The sequence below is a fragment of the Tamandua tetradactyla genome, chromosome 8, assembly GCF_023851605.1.
Source record: "Tamandua tetradactyla isolate mTamTet1 chromosome 8, mTamTet1.pri, whole genome shotgun sequence".
Taxonomy (NCBI): domain Eukaryota; kingdom Metazoa; phylum Chordata; class Mammalia; order Pilosa; family Myrmecophagidae; genus Tamandua; species Tamandua tetradactyla.
In genome coordinates, this window is record NC_135334.1 from 58,758,803 (window position 1) to 58,776,902 (window position 18,100).

The window sequence follows — 18,100 nt, forward strand, 5'->3', positions numbered from 1 at the left end:
CTTTTAGTGCTATTCTGCTATCAACAAATTCTCTTAGGTTTTCTTTATATTTTAACGTCTTTTTTTTCATCTTCATTTTAATTCATTGTTAGAATTCTAGGGTGGCAATTATTTCTTTCAGCTCTTTGATGATATCATTCCATTATATTCGGATTTCTATCAATTTTGATGAAAAAAATCAGATATTAATCTTATTTTATCCTCTAAAGGTAATATGTCAGGTTTTTTCTCAGATTTTAAGATTTTTTCTTTGTCTTTGATTTTAGTAGTTTTATTATAATGAGCCTGGGTGTATCCTGTTTGGGGTTCACTGAGCTTCTTGAATCTGTACCTTGGTATCCTTCTTCAGCTTTGAAACTGTCTCAGAAATTTTTTCTTTAAATATTGTTTAAGCCCATTTTTTTTCTCCTCTCCTTTTGGGACATATCATTACATGTGTGCTATACCTTTTTATCCTGTCCTATACGTCTCTATGCTCTTTTTTCTTTTGTTTTTATTCTCATGTTTCAGGCTGGCCATTTTTTTGCTATCCTGTCTTTCAGTTCAATGACTTTATCATCAGCTTTGCCTAATATGCTGTTAAACTGATCTATAGGTTCTCGTTTATTGTATTTTTCAAGTTTAGATTTTCATTTTACTTTTGTTATAGATTCCACTTCTCTGCTAAAATTCTATATCTTAACATTATAAGTATATTAGTCAACGTTATTTAAAGTATGTATCTGAAAATTTCAATATTTGAAGCACTTGTTGAGTCTCTTTTATTTTTTTTAATCTTAGTGTTTGCTTATTTGTTCCTGTACACTAGTATACTTGTATTTTTTACTAGATACTGGCCATTATGAATGAAAAATTCTAGGGATAATTTGATAGAACTTACTTTTGCCTCTGAAAGTCAAAGTAGGGATAGACCACTTTAATTTAGTGGTACAATGAGCTGACTTGAAGTTGAGGTTCAGTTTTCACGTGATCTGGTCCAGTTCTTATTTGCCCATATTCCTAAACTATGGCCCTTCAGGGATTCTAACTTAAAGCCTAGGGAAGTAGTTCGCAAATGTTAGCATGCATTCAGTTTACCTGAAGGACTTGTGAAAACAGATTGCTAAACCTTATCCCCAAAGTTTCTGATTCAGTAAAGTCTGGGTGGAAGATTTGGTTTTCTAACAAGTACCCAGGAAGTGCTGATGCCGCTGGCTGGAGACAATACTTTGAGGACCACTGGCCTAGGGCATTTTCCAGGACCACTCCTCCTTGGTAGGCTCCAGACTCCGAATTTTTTCCCTTCATCCCCAGGAGAATGTTAAAAGCTCTGCTCAGCTTCTCAGCCTCTTTCTGCTAAACTTTTTAGGCTCTCAGTTTAGCATTACTTACAGATCTGAAGATGAACTGAAGGGAAAAGGAGAGAGGAATGTCACACAATAAGATCTTATCCATTTGAGCCCTGTCTTTCTTAGTAATTTTTACCACATTCAAATATATTTTTTAATCCAGCTCTTTTTATTGTTCTCAGTGTGAGAGTTGATGGAATCCAAGCTGGTCTATCATAGTGATAAATATAAGCAATTAATACAAACCATTATTATCATCTTCTCAACAAAAGAGTTGCACTAAAGAAATGGTTCCCAAAAGTCGCATCAAAATCACTTGAGGCACATATTTTTAGTCCTATCTAAGACCTTCTAGATCTCAATTCCTCATATGTCAGAGTATCTTATTTTTATCTAGCTCCCCTTATATTTCTGATGCATAGCTATGTTGTGGAAATAAGGCTCTGTAGAACCAAAGTACCATATTTTCAAAGTAAAACCATCTATCTTATACTTGGAAACTGATACATGTCTTAAAATTAATGTCCAATCTTTGTTATTCCTGCATATTTCTACCCATTCGGTTTAAAATAATCAGGTTAATACAGGTTTAAAGTGTAAAATTTGACTTTTTCCCCCTTACTTCCCTCATTATTCTTACTCCTTCAAAGAAAGGGCATACAAATAAATAGTTTTATGTGCTGTCATGCCAGATAATAGAGTAACTAACAAAATGTATGTGCTTTTATAAAAACTAAACATTTCAGGGTACTTCTCCCATTTTCAAGAAAGCCATTCTTAGTTCTTTTCCTAAATCGATGCAAATGTACTAAGAAATGATGATCATGCATCTATGTGATGATGTTAAGAATTACTGATTGCATATGTAGAATGGAATGATTTCTAAATGTTGTGTTAATTTCTTTTTTTTCTTTAATTAATAAAAAAAAAAAAAGAAAGAAAGCCATTCTGTTTCTCCACCATCTGTGAGGTTATAGACCTTGAAATACTTTCTGAGTACCTGCAAATTTTTCCAAGATGTACAGCCTGACTTTCCCAGCTATAATAGCAACAGTCTAGTTTTGATAGAGAGGGAGATTTTAATTCAGGGCATCAATGAGTGATACATAGAAATGGGGCAGTTATGGCCCTAACAGAATAATAAAAACAGGGTAAATACTCTATGCCTCAGCCTGCTAACATTCCTTTATTTTTCAGACAGCACCAGTTGCTGTTGAAGCAGAAAACAGAGGTGAAATGAAGTTGGCTCTCCAATATGTCCCAGAGCCAATCCCTGGTATGTAATGATTTTTCTATCCAGATCCATGTCCCTTTTTTTTTTGTATGCGATATGGTGGAGGTCACATTTCATCCTTTTTCCTTGTGAGTATCCCATTATTGCAGCACCATTTGTTGAATTTTTGTTTGTTTGCTTGCTTGTTTATTTGTTTTTGGGAAGTGCATGGGCTGGGAATTGAACCTGGATCTCCCACAGGGCAGGCAAGAATTCTACCACTGCATGTCCTTTCTTCATCCCTCTCCTCCACCTGCAATTCTTTGGATCCTATTATATTTTCAAAGGTTATGCCCCAAACAAACTTATAACTAATGAGTAATCCACAGTTGTACAGTAGGAAATTCTTATTTTAAAAATCCAATTCAGATTCCTTATTTTAACTTTCACTTCATTCTCCAAAAAGTATTTATCTGCACAATGTGAATAGCCATTCCTATATTCAGAATTTGGATCTACTTATTATACTCCTGTGATGAGAATGGAACCTGAGAATTCTTTTGCCCAGGTGGGAAGAATTCATAAGAAGCCCCTCAGAAACTACAATTCAAAGGCTTTCCACTCTCAGAGTCTTATTAGGACATAAAGCTTTTTTCTCCAGTTTACTAACTGCATTCTTGATGTTAAGGTTTTGCATCTTCAGCCCAGTTAATGAGCAAGAGACTGATAGGAAACTAATCAGATCTCCTCTCATTTCCCAAGTCACTCTCCTTAAGAATCTATAAGAAAGTTATGGCTGGAATCAAGGGGAGCAAACTCAAATGCTTTCAGACAGCAAACAGTAAAGCTGGTGGGATGGAAGAAGTAAATGGATGGTGAGGGCAGTGACTGAACTAGAGAAAAAGCATTCTAATTCCATTTAAAAGACAAAAAAACCAAAAAACAAAAGGAATATGGGCAGCAAACAAAACTTATCTTTAGGCCAAATTTGCCTCCATGCCATACTACCTCTTGTACTTTTGGATCATCCTAAAAGGCAGATTCTTTTGCATACAATGTGTATCCTATTATTCATGGTCAGCATGCACAGAAATTCTGCCAACCCCATTTCTCATTTTCCTCAGTCTTTAATTGGTGGTGGGGATAAGGTTTGTGTTTTGTTGGCGGAATTGTTGCTCATATAGTTCCCCTTCCTTGGAATGATTTCCTCTTCTCCTCACCCTGTCCAAGTATCAGATGAAGGTCCATCCCCCCTTACCCATAAAGCTTTTTTTCTGATTATAGTAGTTCTTACTGTGTCATTTTCTTCTAGAAACGTACAATAATTTTAAGTTGACATTTCATTCCATATTACATTTTTATAGTTTTTATTTGTATTATTCACTCCAGCATAATTGTAAACATTTTCCAAGGACTAGATTATTTCTTGTATTCCTTGAATATCCAATGACATTCCTAGCATAGAGTTAGGAACATAACAGATATTTATGAAATACTGTTTGGTTGACTGATTAAGCTAGCCCATTATAGTAGTTTGGTGCGATGTACCCCCCCAAAAAACATGTTCTTAAATCCATTCCTGTGGTGTATGAACCCATTGCAATTAGGACCTTTTGATGAGGTTACTTCAGTAAAGGCATGTCCCAACTCAGACAATGTCCTGGCATTTGTGTGGAGCCTGGCCACCTTCCCAATGTTTGGAGAGGATGGGGCCTCTGTCCCTGCATTGATGGAGAGCTTGGCCACCATCCTAAATGGATGGAGCCCTTGTCCCACTGTTCCAGAGAGCATGGCCACTGAGCAAGTACGGAAGGGGTGGGGCTGCCAATTCATCAGGACTGAAGGACAAAACATAGCTCTACAGATGACCCTTGAAATCTAATGAATTTGTCCTGCTGGTTTTTGGAATTGTTTGAGAATTATGACCCCTGTTTTCTTTCCAATTTTTCCTTATTTGTATGGGAATGTCTATCCTTTGCCTGTCCTTCTATTGTTTACAGGAAGCAGATAATTTGTTTTCTAGGCTTCATAGACAGGGGAATCGTGCCCCAGGATGGATCATACCCATAACCAATTTTGATGAGACTTTGTGTTTAGCATTGTTACTGAAAATGACTAAAGGCTATGGGATGTTGTGATGAAATGAATGTATGCATGTAGAAAGAACATGTCTTTTTGGTATTCAGGGGATGGACTATGGTGGTTTGGAGTAATGCAACCCAGAAAAACATGTTTTAAGCTTAATCCATTCCTGTAGATGTGAACCCATTGTAAGTAGGACCTTTTGATGAAGTTACTTCAGTTAAGGTGTGGCCCAACTCATTAAGCATGGGTCTTAATCCTATTACTGCAGTCCTTTATGCACAAAATGAAATTCAGACAAATAGGGAGCAAGAAGCTGAAGGTCAGCAGAACCTAGAAGAGAAGGGAGAGGCTAGGAGAATGTGCATTACCACATGACAAAGGAACTCAGGACCAAGAATCACTAGCAGTCAGCCTCAGAATGCAAGTCTTCAGGAAGAAAGCATCTCCTTAATGATGCCTTGATTTGGAATTTTTTCTGGACTCAAAATTGTTAGCTAATAAATTCCCATTATTGAAACTAACCTATCTGTTTTGGTTTGCTAAAGCTGATGGAATGTAATATACCAGAAATGGATTGGCTTTTTCAAACGGGATTTATTAAGTTACAAATTTACAGTTCCAAGGCCAGTCACATCCAGGGTTTCTCTGTCAGCTGTGAAGGCAGGTGGCTGGCATCTCCTGGGCCTTTGCTCCCAGGTCACATGGCTTTCAGCTTCTGATTCCAGTGGCTTTTTATGTTGGTTCTCCAAGAGTCTTTACATGGCTGTCTCTAGGTGTCTGCTCTCTGTGTTGGCTCATTTAAGGACTCCAGTAAACTAATTAAGACTCACCTTGAATGGGTGGAGTCACATTTCCATGGAAACAATCCAGTCAAAATGTCTAAGCCAACAATAAGTCTGGCCCTACAAGATTGGATTAGGATTAAAAGAACCTGGCTTTTCTGGGGTACATAACAATTTCAAACCAGGAACCGTTGTATTTGCTTGAGCAGCCAAGGAAACTAAAACATCCATCCAGAGAAAACTAGTAGTGTTCCGCTCTCCATGTGCATCCAGCCTACACAACAGCTGCAGACTAAACCTCCTTTTTAGCAATTCCCTGTCTGTAATATTAACTGTTAGGTGTGTATATATGGTGTTCCTGTAAAATGTGTAACTCCTTTTACAAGGAGAGTGGCTATGCCTTAGTTACTGTTTTTGTTACTTTAGACCCAAATATGTTTCAAATACTTCCCATCAGCACCGATTGATATTGGTATTAATATTTGAAATATATATAATATTTGAAATATTTATTTCATTGAGATGTTTTGAATATAAATATAAATGGATGATTTGCCTGATACCTATATTTAATTTTGTTGAGCCAAGCAAAACTCAAGAAGAATGATGTAATATTCTGTACTTGGAATCAACATAACTTCTTTTCATAGAGGCACCTAAGTTCAGTACTGCCAGACTATGAATGATATATTTAATAATAAATGAATTTAACCAATTAGGCTAATGCCACCAAGCTTTAGCATATATCATCAAGCCAGACCATTTTTAGGTTTACATTTTTCAATGCAGTATTGCCAAAGGAACGATGGTGGTGAAATTTATTTTCTCTTCTTTTTCTGCTACAGGTAAAAAGCTTCCAACAACTGGAGAAGTACACATCTGGGTGAAGGAATGCCTCAATCTACCACTGCTAAGGGGCAGCCATCTAAATTCTTTTGTTAAATGGTAACAGCATTGATAACTCTGCCTTCCTCAGTTTTACTATAGCCTCGCCTTAGTTTAATGGGTTCATTTAGCTATCACTGTGATGCTGAAACTCACTTATACTTTAAATAAATTTACTTGGGACAATGGAGACAAACTAGAGGGGTGACATGAGTCCCCAAGGCTTCTTTTGTTTTTTTATGCTGTATGGTGGAGTCACATTTCATTCTTTTTCCATGTTGAGTATACTGCTATTGCAGCACCTTTTGTTGAAATTTTTTTGTTTGTTTTGGGAAATGCATGGGCTGGGAATCAAACCTGCATCTCCAGCATGGCATACGAGAATTCTATCACTAAATTACCCTTGCACCCCCTTCATTTGGTTTTAAAATCATAAAGAGAACATACATACAAATAAAACTAGAATCCCCATACTTGGATATGAAATACGTTGTAGAGGTACATGTGCTGGTAAGGACAATATTTAGTGCAAACAAATTTACCAAATTTTTAAGGATGGGATATCACACCCTTTGGCTCCTTTGTAGAGCAGGGAGAATTTTTTCTCCTGTCCTTTATTCTACCTGTATTGTGGCCCCATTTGCAAAGGGCCTTTGCATCAGCCTGCAGAAATTTGAAAAATAATTTACTTTTTCAAAAATGAAAAATGGGTGGGCCTTCAAAGGTGATGGTAGAGTTATACAGAGAAGGTAAGGTTTAACAGATGAGTATGAATACTAAATCATTATATTGATATTTCTTTTAGTCTCTAGTACCTTAGAGCAGCTAGAAGTAAAAACCTAAAATGTGGAATTGAAACCCATATCAAAATCTAAAATCTGTTCCACAACTAATTGTTGCAATATATTTTGAAATGTATTGCTTTTCTGTGTATATGTGATTTTTCACAAAAAAGAAAAAAGGAGGAGGAGTAAAACAGAGAAGATAGGATTTAACAAATGAGTATGACTTCTGAATATTGATATTTATTTTGGTTTACAGTGTTTGGAGCAGCTAGAAGAAAAAATGAACAATCATGGAACTGTAACCCATACCAAACTTTAAAATCTGTTCTATAAGTATTTGTTAAGATATTCTTGGAGGGCAGGCAGCTGTGTCTCTGTGGCAGAGTTCTCACCTGCCATGCCAGAGACCTGGGTTCAATTCCCGGTGTCTGCCCATGTTAAAAAAAAAAAAAATGTACTTGGAAATTTATTGCTTTTTTGTGTATATGTGTTATATTTCACAATAAAAAAAAAACATTGTTTTGGTTTTTTTTTTAAAGGTGGAAGAAAGAGACATTGTTCCAACCTATTAGATTTAAATCTGGCAGAGGGGCACACTTTTATAAGGAAAGACATTGTGTTCATTTGGGAATCCACAATGCAGACTTTTCACTAATTCACACTGCCCTGCCAAGTCATGCAAATAATTGGGATTCACAGTGTCCAACAAGGCCTGTAACTCAACTATCTGCACCTGAGACAGGAAACTAAGTGGTTTATATTTAATCACACTCCTCAATTCATGGCTTACTCTCCTTGGTCCACACTTTTCTGTGTTTTTGTTCTTCTTTTACCCATGAACCACACTGCCATTATGTCCCCCATAAAGTTTTTGATGTATGCCTTTTAGTGTGCTCATGGCTTTGTAAAATGCCTCAAGGTTCATCCTAGAAGATCTATAGGAGAATGTCTCTGAGATATATATTTATATATCTAGGTATGGGACTAAATAATATTTACAGTTATGACGCTGTATGATTTCAGAAAAATAATTGACATACTCTCTAACTCTCAAGAAGGCTGGCACTATTTCTATGGAAAGTAAAAAAGACTTTAAGTCTGTCATAAACTTCCTGTATCTTTCCACCTTCCAGGCATAGGGTAGGATCTGACCTCTATGAAGTTAGGCATGGCCATGTGACCTACTTTGGCCACTGAAATGTGAGTGGAAGTGAAGAATGTCTATTCCAGAATAGTTTTAAGAGCCCATGCACAACTCCATTGCCTACCAGGGAGATCATGGAATCCCATATTGATGTAGAGTTTTCATCAACCTGGGTCTCTGAGTAACTACAATGGACAGAGACCTTCCACCCATGCCAACCAACTGGTTATGCAATGTCAGGGGGAAAAAAAATCAAGCTTTTAATTAAAAAAAAATGGGTGGGCTTAACAACAAAAATTGTTTGCTCATAGTTTCAGAGGTGAAAAGGCTTGCTTCCTCTTAGGGTCAATATCTTCTGGCTGGATGGCAATCTTTGGGGTTCCATGGCTTTTCCATCACATGGTAATGCAAATGGCAGAGTCTTCTCCTTTCTCTTCTGGGTTTCATTGATTTCTGATTTCTTCCTCTATGGCTTTCTCTTTGTCCAATTTCCTTGGCTTATAAGGACTTCAGCCATAATGGATTAAGACCCATCTTCATTCACTTTGGCACACCTTAACTAATAACATCTTTTAAGGTACTGTTTTTATGTGGGTTCATATCCACAGGACCAGGGAATGGAAACTGAGCATATCTTTTGTCAGAGATATGATTCAACCTCCAGCACTATCTTACTGAAATGCTTTCACAATAATGCCTCTTTTTGTAGTACCATCCTTCCAGATACGAGTAGGAAAAGTCGCCAGAAGACAAGAGCTGTGGGGAAAACCACCAACCCTGTCTTCAACCACACTATGGTGTACGATGGGTTCAGGCCTGAAGATATGACTGAAGCCTGTGTGGAGCTGACCGTCTGGGACCATTACAAATTAACCAACCAGTTTATAGGAGGTCTTCGGATTGGCTTCGGAACAGGTAACATTTGTTACAGTTTTAAATATCCACAAGCCAAGTTCTTCAACAAACTAAAGCCTTATTTGTTGCTTTGCTTTTTCCTAATGAAAACAGATAGCCTATCTTTGCTAAATGTAATGAAATGAATGAGTGAAGGAATATGTGCCAAGAGCTCTAGTTCTGAGGATCACGTAGATCTTAAGTTTTTGTGGGAAAAAACAGAAAAGCATTCATCACTACTCCCCGCCTCCCAGAAAAAAAACCCCTATATTTTTGGCATTTCAAGGCTTTGGATAATGATAATAATAAACATTTATAGAACACTTACTATGTTCTAGGCACTGTGCTAAGTGCTTTATTTGCATTATCTTGTTTAATCCCCATAACCACAAGATATCATCTAGTGACACTTCCAAACCAATGCAGGAATCCTCTCCCACTCCCCTATGTCCCTTTCAGATTGTCATTTAGCCTTTCCATTAATGTGAAGAGAAGTCTTTATCCTGGGAGGCAGTCTGTCCCATTATTGGACATCTCACATGGTTTAAAAGTTCTTCCTTACATCGTGTCCCAGATCTGCCCTCTGGTGATGTTAATATTCTGCCTAGCTCTTTTCCACTGGTGATTATAATTAGGAAACAACCTATTATCTTTCCAATAAGCTATTCCTTTCTAAATGCAAAGTTTTGTTTTTTTCAGGTAAAAGTTATGGTACTGAGGTAGACTGGATGGATTCTACTTCAGAGGAAGTTGCTCTCTGGGAGAAGATGGTAAATTCCCCCAACACTTGGATTGAAGCGACACTGCCCCTGAGGATGCTGCTGATTGCCAAGATTTCCAAATAAGCTAAAAGTCCACGGACTCTTCCACTGATAACTACCAAACGAGTGGAGCCTGATCTTGAAATTCGGACTGCATTGACTAAGAGACCCTCACTTTCTATCTGTTGCCAATAAAAAGTACTATATAGCATGTTAAAATCAACCTGCATGTGCTTCTTTGGTTACAAGGCCCAAGGAACTTCAATAGTGACAAAATATATAACTTACTTTTGACTCCAGCATTAAAGAAAATATATGATCAAGGTAGGAAGTCTTCGCTGCTTCAAAGAAAAACAGCTGCCAAGAAATATTAAATGTGGAGGGTTGTTAATGAGCAAAATTTTCTAATATGCAACCATGTGTTTCACACAACATCCTTGTACTACAGTCAGAAGGGCCTGTCACTTGATCATGGAAAATTCTTGCAGGAGTTATAAATATGTAGGTATGGAAAAGAGTGACAAAAAAAAAATTACTCTGCCTGGGGCCAAAAAAAAGAACATGTGATAATAAAGAATTTGACCATAAGAAAACAACTGCTCTGTAATCTCTAAAAAAAAAAATACATGGAATTCCATATTAGAGCAATGACACTGAATTTACTGCATGTGCTTCTGCCTTGAGGAACTGCTTTCCCTTCTCCCATACGTTAAAACAAAAATCTCAAATATGCTTTGGTGCCACCCACTGACCATAGGTGGAATTCAGCTCTTGGCTTGTTTTGGCTTTATTCTATTCTAATATAGTTCTCAAGTCTGTATTTTGTAATAGTATTTGTGGGGGTAAAATTGTTTATATAAGATTCTGTTTTTCTTATAACTTTACCATGTGAAGCATCATAAGAGTGGTCACAGACATGCTTTGCAACAAAGTTTTTAATTAGCATGTAGATTGCTAAATTATACTGTGCGTCTTATGTATTATAATTTTCATAAAGTATTTTGTAAACACCCTTAATCAGAATAAATTATTATATGATTTAAATGGTATTGCCAAATTAGCCTTCTTATTTTAAATGAAATACTTTATATTAGGAATCCAAAAATCCAAATTCCCTAACAAGGCTAGAGAACTTCTGCTTGGCTAATATTTCTCTAGAAGATTACTGTAACTCTGGGCATCATTTCCCTTTAGTGGACAGTTATGGCCATTATTAAGACTAGAATTTTGATCTTTTTTAAGACCAAAGATGGCTTACCTGAAAAGTTTTCCATGGAGACTTTTTGGGTAGAGTACTTTTCACTCTATAATGCATTACCCCTACTTAGAACCTAACTAGCTTGACTTTCTCAAATAAGTATTTGACTTAATGGAGGTTGAGGAAGCCTGTGTGACATCGAATGAATAAATACCGTTGAAAGCTCCTCCCTCAGATATTGGAGCCAATAACAAAGCTGAATCCAAAACAAGGCCCTTCCAATTGTCTCCCAAGGTCCCTTTAGGGTGGTGTCCAGTCTGGTTCTGTTTCCTCTTTCTGTTCTGACTGCAGAGAAGGGTAAGAGCAGCTGAACAGAGCCCCACCCCCACCCCCACCTTTATGGTCCACCATTAGCAGACAGTACTGTGACACAGTAGCAGACGTGTGAACCCTATTCTGGCTCATGCTACCTCACAGTACAAGCTTTCTCAGCCTTTCTTTGAGTTACCTGCTCAACCACCTCTTGTCAGTTCTGGGGCACTCATGAGATTGGTTCTGGTATCCACTCACTTAGAACAGGGACTGCCTGCCTCCTTTCATCTCAGATCCCTGGCCTTCAAAATGCAAAGAGTGGACAACAGAACCAGCTTCCCTGAATCCTCATTTCTAAGAAAGGTGGTCAACAGTGCTTCCTGAGGACTCTAATTCCATGTGAAGCAAGCTGCTTCAGGAAGTCTCAGGAGATTTCATGTCATATTTTTTGATGAAAAAGAAAACACAATTTATGAAGTCAATCTCACCTAGCTACAAGACGAAAGCTAAGTGTGATCTTCATGTTATAAAATGTAGGCAACCTGAATTCACTAAACTCAAGTTGACAGGCTTTTGAGCCCGTGGGACTTTTAGGCAAAAGCACTGATAAAACTTGAAAGCATAGTTTCTTAAACTGGAGACATTTCTTTAAACTGCATGTATTAGGGCTTTTTTGTGTGTGTATGTGTTTTTTTTTTTTTTGGTTGCCAGTGATGGAAACTCAACTGGAAATAAGCCAAAGATGGGACTTATAGGAAATATACCTGGTTAGCTCACAGAATTCAAGAAGTCCTACAGGAACCTAGATTTCTTTGGGACTCATGGACTGGAACCAGGAACACAGATGCTCTCTCATTTTCTATGTCTTTCATCTTCCTTAGAGAGCGGGAAACACAGGCAGCTCCAGCAACACAATGTCTTAGTGAAAGCACTCCTTTTTCATAGGTTCAGTTTGAGAAATCTCTGGAGGAAACTAATCAGGCTTGGGTCACAGCCACACCCCTTGGACCATTCACTGTGGCCAGGAGTGGGTGGGATAAGATGTTATGACCAATCTAATCTGGATTGTGCCAACCCCTATATAAGCCCTTGGGAGGTGGCCCATTATCAGAGGAATGGAATGTTGTATAGACATGGACACTGGAGAAGTCAAGAGCTGTGTCTCTCTCAAATGAAAAATTTTCAGAATTCTATTATTTGGAAAATGAAGCAATATTTCAAAGGACCATTGCTGACTCCTTCCATAAAAGCCTAAATTCCCCCATACACCATGACCACTGTAGCTTCTATGTAGCTGATGAGGTTTCCAGGAACCTCTTGGTCTGCTCCATAACCTTGGAGTCCATCAAAAGCATGATTACTGTTAGCCTTGGCTAACTTATCCAAAGAGGCCTACAACCCTACCCCCCCCCCAGCTGTGCTTCCTAGGGCACTGGCTTGGACTTTGACTTTGCACATCCCTGTCCTCTATACTTACCCCCCAAGTAAGAAGTCCCTGAACATCTGCCTTCTCCTGTACTCTCATTGCCATTCTGTTCTGGGATTGCTCTCGTGTCTCCTTTCCTATTGCCAATCCTGTCTCCCTGGCTTATTCACTAGTTTCAGAAAACAAATGTCACTACATACAAATAAGCTACATGTATGCACTAAAAGAGGTGAGTTGTCAGTTCTACATAAGGAAAGGCTCCACAGAGCAGATGATTTTTAACTGAGTATAAAAAGACGAGTAAATGGCTCAAGCAACATGGACAAGGTGGGAAAAAGCATTCAAGGCAGAGGGAACACCACAGAGAGCTGATTGGACAGGGGAGCTTCAGTAGTTGGGTTTTCCAGTAAAATACCAGGCAAGTACAGAGGAAGAAGCTGGAAAGATCTCAGGCATCTTCTGACTTCTGACTACTGCATCTGCACCCAAGTTCCTTTGCTTATAAGGACTTCAGCTATGTGGATTAAGGTAGCCCCCTGATTCAGTTTGGCCTCATCTAAATAAGGTCCTAGTCAATAATGAGTCCACACCTTAATTAATAACTTCTACAGAGGTCCTATTTATCAATAGGTTCACACCCACAACACTGGGGTTAAGATTTGAACATGTCCTTTGTGGGCGGGCATGATTCTGTCCCCAACAGATGGTAAGCCTCTCGGATTTTTTTTCCTGCTTTAATGTTGACTACATTTATGTTGTTCGTTAAACCTCTTTCTATAACTTTATTTTGCCAATAGGTATAAACAGGAGTGCTGAATATCTAATAGAATTTGTTCCTGGGTGGGGACAACATCAGGGACAACAAAATAAATTTCATTGGTTTGCTGTCTGATTTGATATTTAATTATCAAAACCAAGTTGCACCAAACACTGTGAGTATGGAGTCATTTAGAGTCCTGGCTCTCAGAGCATCACTGCTAATTTGTATTCATAGATTATGAATTTTTGAAGTACCAACTGTGTTTTCACAGACAGTAATTTATTTTCGTGACAGTTAAAGGGAGGGAGGAGGAATATGTCACCAGCAGCAGAACTTGATTTGTTTACTCCTACCAGAAATAAGGTGGAGTCAGGTTTCTTCCCCTGATACTGGATGGAATTGGCTGGGCTTCCTGTCTCTATACAGCAGAGGCCAGACACTGAGGTGTGGACTGAGAGCTGTGACAGGGAGAAAGCCATGCATAGCCTGACCAGCCAGGCTTTAGACTCCCCCAGTTATTACTTCACAGCATTCCGAAGACCTGTCCACCAATCACAGGGTCCCTTACTGGAAATCCCAACTGCTGGAGAGTGCCAGGAGTCCCTAGCAACACACTGTGGCTTTTGAAATCTGAAGGGGAAAGACTGTTGTAATCAGCTGTTAGTGGAAGAGGGCACCTATATGCCCCAGGAGGAGAAAGCTCTCAGGATGGACTCGTCCCTCCCATCAGCTGAAGAACCCTTAGATGAGAAGAAAGGCAAACAGACAAACCAGAAAGAGGAGTTGGAGTTTAAGGAACTGGATGGTTTGAGGGAAGCCTTGGCAAACCTCCGGGGACTGTCTGAGGAGGAGAAGGGTGAGAAGGCAATGCTTTGCTCCCGGATCCAAGAGCAATCCCAGCTCATCTGCATCTTGAAGCGGAGGTCAGATGAGGCTCTGGAGCGCTGCCAGATCCTGGAGCTGCTCAACACAGAGCTGGAGGAGAAGAGGTTTGAGGAGGCTGAGAAGCTGAAGGCCCAGAGAGAGCAGGCCCAGAAGCTGGAGAAACGCTTTATGACCCTGGCCGCTAACCACGAGTTGATGATCCGCTTCAAGGATGAACACAAGAATCAGAATATCAAGCTGAGGGAGGAGAATGAGAGGTTGAGGTTGGAGAACAGCACCCTCTTCAGCCAGGCTCTGAAGGACCAGGAGGCCAAAATATTGCATCTTACTGCCCAAAGTGAGGCCCTTGCCAAGGAGCTGGAGACTCTGAAACACAGGTATGCTCAGGATGCCAGCCGGGCACAGGCTCGAGAGAAGGAGCTGTTGGAGCTGCAGAGCCAGCAGGCCAGCAGCCACGCCAAGGAGACAGAGCAGTTGCGCAGCCAGCTGCACTGCCTCAAGCAGCAGCACCAGCAAGCTGAGGTGCAGATGGCGAAGGCCGAGGAAGCCCACAGCAGCCTGAGCCAGGAGCTGCAGGCTAGGCTGCAGATGGTCACACTTGAAAAAGAGGAGCTCCTGCAGCTGTCCATGGAGAGGGGCAAGGTGCTTCAGAGCAAGCAGGCAGAGATCCGCCAGCTTGAGGAGAAGCTGGAAACAGCAGATATAGCCAGGAAACAGGCTCTGGAGCGGTTTGAGCAAGAGGCTGTAGCTGTGGACAGCAACTTGAGAGTCCGAGAGCTTCAGTGCAAGGTGGATGGGATCCAGCAGGCCTATGATGAACTCAGACTGCAGTCTGAAGCCTTCAAAAGGCACAGCCTGGATCTTTTAAGCAAGGAGAGAGAACTCAATGCCAAACTCCGCCATCTCTTTCCATAAGGAAACTTTTGCTTTCTCTAGCCTCTGATTTAGAATTCAAATATTTGGGTGTTTACCTTATGGCAAGAGTAAAAATGATATCCCATTTCTTATATTTTTAAGTACAAAAAGCAACTCAAAGAAAAGCTATTTTACTATGAGATTGTTATTACTATTGTAAGGCAAGCACTAATTTTCAGTTCTACCAATCCAGAATACACAAGATTTACCAGTTTTCCTACTGTGCCTTTGAAACCTTCCAAAGTTTGTTATCAATATCTTTCCATCACATAACCTACATGTCCTCAACTTCAGATTTCTTTCATAAATCCTAAGATTTTAAATTAATAGCTTCTATGATGTAAGTGTATATTAAATGGGCAATGAGGTGTGCTGTTGTGAAAAATATTAGCACAATTAATCTCTGTAGATAGGTATGCTTATAATTTCTCATAGTTTAGATTGTATACTAAAACAGATAAGAGCATAATGAAAGCATGGATACCTTGCAGTAATAAGTGCCTGGTTTTGCAACTGACCAGTTACTTGCTTCAGCTGCCTTATAACAATATCTTTTAATTTTATTTTATTTGCCCTAGCTTGACAAAGATTGAGAGCCATAAGTCCTTTACCATAAATTTTGCTATAGTCATTCTGCATGAGCAATAGGATTCAAATGAATAAAATCAATTTTAATTTTTCCTGCAAACTTAAATTACGTTCTATTTATTGGTTTTCTCCTTACTAAAGACAGGATTTAGATATGCTATAATGCAAATATCAGTAATTTCATTTAAGATTGCACGATATGCTAATAGACAAAAAAGGTCTCAAAATGGAATAATCTGTTATAGCAGGTGGAGTATGATCTATACAGCAACTATTAGTGATTGTTTCATTTCTGCTATTATATTTTCTTGCAATTTTTTAAAAATCTAAGCTGAATGTCTATATGTATACTTACAGCATTTTACAGGAATACTGAATATGTATTTATAAAACAAAATAGTTACATCTATTTATGTAAAGTTCTTAAAAAGTTATAAAATACACTTTATACTTCCTTATTCACCATATTTAGTTACTGATAGACATTAAGAATACCTCTCAAATAAATTGCATCGTGCTATTTATCTCACTCATTTGTGTGTTCCATTTCTGGAGTGCCAAGAGTCATATAACAATTTGGATTTATTAAAAAATGTTAGCTGGTGCTTTTTTAAATAAACAATTTCCAGGCAAGTGTAGTTTACTTATGTCAAGCAATTTTTAAACCTATTTTCTCATGCTTCTCTTAAGATTAGGCTATTACACATTAAGCTTTTCACATTAAAATGGAAACCATGTTGCAGACTTCAAAGGACTATTTAACTTATTGTTACAGGTTACCAAAATCGGAATAGGAGCTAATTTAATCATGACTATCCTTTATTGACCTTATATAATTTATCTTTGTGCCAAAGCTCTTTGGAGGGATTATTTTATTTAATCCTTAGGGCTATTAAAGAAGGATTTAGGTTCTTTGCTACTGGTCACTGAGGAAACTGGAATTTTGATGACTACATTACACTGAAATATTTATTGACTATCTCCTGATGTGCTGCAGTAAGCACAGAGAACGAGCATGAACAAATGCTGGAAGAGCCCTTTCCCCCCCGCCCCTCATATCCCCCCCCCCCCAGCTTAGTCTGGAGGCAAGCAAACAAAAATTACAATACAATAAAATGTGTTTTCACATGAGTGTTATATGAGATCACAGAAAAGAAAACAAAACAAAAGACAGCACCTAACTCTGTCTGGAAGTAGTGGGAAGGATTGCAAGAGATGACTTTCACGTAGGAGTAGACGTATAAGCTTGTTCTTTAAAAAAGCATGTGGAGAAATGGGAGGTTTTGAGACAGACAGAAGAATGTAGATACGCACAGAAGTTTTAAAAACATAATGTCCAGAACATTTAGGGAAACCACAAGTAGAGGACAGAGGTGCGGAGAGACGTGACTTCTACAGATGAAACTGGAAGAGTAGACTGAAACCAGAGCATAAGGGGGTCGTGAAAGACAGGTGAGCCATTTTATTTGCGGGGCGAAGGGGGTGAGTAGTGGTAGAGGAGGAGAAAGGATCAAGCATGCAAATGGAGACAGCAGATCTCCGGCCTCCTCTTCCCACCCAGGTCAGTCGGCTCGGCGAGAAATCTGATGCGCATGCGTGTCAACACCATCCCTCTTCTCCACTCCCCCCCGCGACCAAGCTCCGCCCCCCCCGCGACCAAGCTCCGCCCACCTGCCCAAGCTGCATTCTCGGTGGTCGCTCTTGGTCCTGGTTTTCACAGAGAGGAGGTCCCGTGGGTACCGGGAGCAGTCTCAGGGCCGGTTGGGCAATGAATTTTGGTGTCTCGGGTACCGAAGTGTGGTCTACAAAGGGGAGTTGGCCCCGGGGACTCCTTGTTCGCTGGCTCAGCCGGAGGAGGGCAGGCTGCAGAAGGATGGGGGAGGGGCGTATGCCCCTAAAACGCGGGCGCAAGGGTGGGTATTGTTCAAGTCCATGCTAAGGTGTTTGTGTTCTGTTGAACCGTACAAAATTGCCGTTCTGTAGGTTACAAATAGTCGGTTAAGGCGATTTCCTAAGGTCCTCTCAAAGAAAAAACTCACCAGGCAATGTGACACAGGCCGGGATGACTGTTCATAGGTAGCGTTGAAGGGAAGAGTGAGAGTAAAACTTCGTTGAAACAAAGGACGCCAAGTTTTGTAA

The 18,100-nt window shown here is 39.3% G+C and overlaps 2 protein-coding genes and 1 long non-coding RNA gene across 30 annotated transcripts in view; 2 read left to right on the top strand and 1 right to left on the bottom strand.

Moving 5' to 3' along the window:
- SYTL2 (synaptotagmin like 2) overlaps positions 1–10,100 on the top strand; it is a 120,522-nt gene extending 110,422 nt beyond the window's left edge. For all 28 annotated transcript variants that reach the window (XM_077113370.1, XM_077113369.1, XM_077113372.1 and 25 more), the window contains 4 exons: positions 2,526–2,604; positions 6,254–6,353; positions 8,932–9,137; positions 9,816–10,100. In XM_077113370.1, the coding sequence (XP_076969485.1) occupies positions 2,526–2,604; positions 6,254–6,353; positions 8,932–9,137; positions 9,816–9,961 (531 nt within the window). In that variant the 3' untranslated portion in view covers positions 9,962–10,100. The remainder of the gene's footprint in view (positions 1–2,525; positions 2,605–6,253; positions 6,354–8,931; positions 9,138–9,815) is intronic.
- On the bottom strand, positions 705–11,454 carry LOC143644416 (uncharacterized). Its single transcript, XR_013156674.1, has 3 exons — positions 11,136–11,454; positions 10,166–10,234; positions 705–1,386 (listed from the first exon to the last, which is right to left on the bottom strand). It is a non-coding gene; the product is annotated as an uncharacterized LOC143644416 (long non-coding RNA).
- A 2,690-nt stretch (positions 11,455–14,144) lies between these two features.
- CCDC89 (coiled-coil domain containing 89) lies at positions 14,145–16,484 on the top strand. The gene has a single exon (XM_077112074.1). It carries the CDS (start codon positions 14,255–14,257, stop codon positions 15,371–15,373), a length of 1,119 nt encoding a protein of 372 aa, XP_076968189.1. The 5' UTR covers positions 14,145–14,254; the 3' UTR covers positions 15,374–16,484.
- The last annotated feature ends 1,616 nt before the right edge of the window (positions 16,485–18,100 follow it).

Excerpts from the sequence above, each read along its gene's own strand:
- CCDC89 (XM_077112074.1), top strand. The coding sequence starts at position 14,255 with ATGCCCCAGGAGGAGAAAGCTCTCAGGATGGACTCGTCCCTCCCATCA.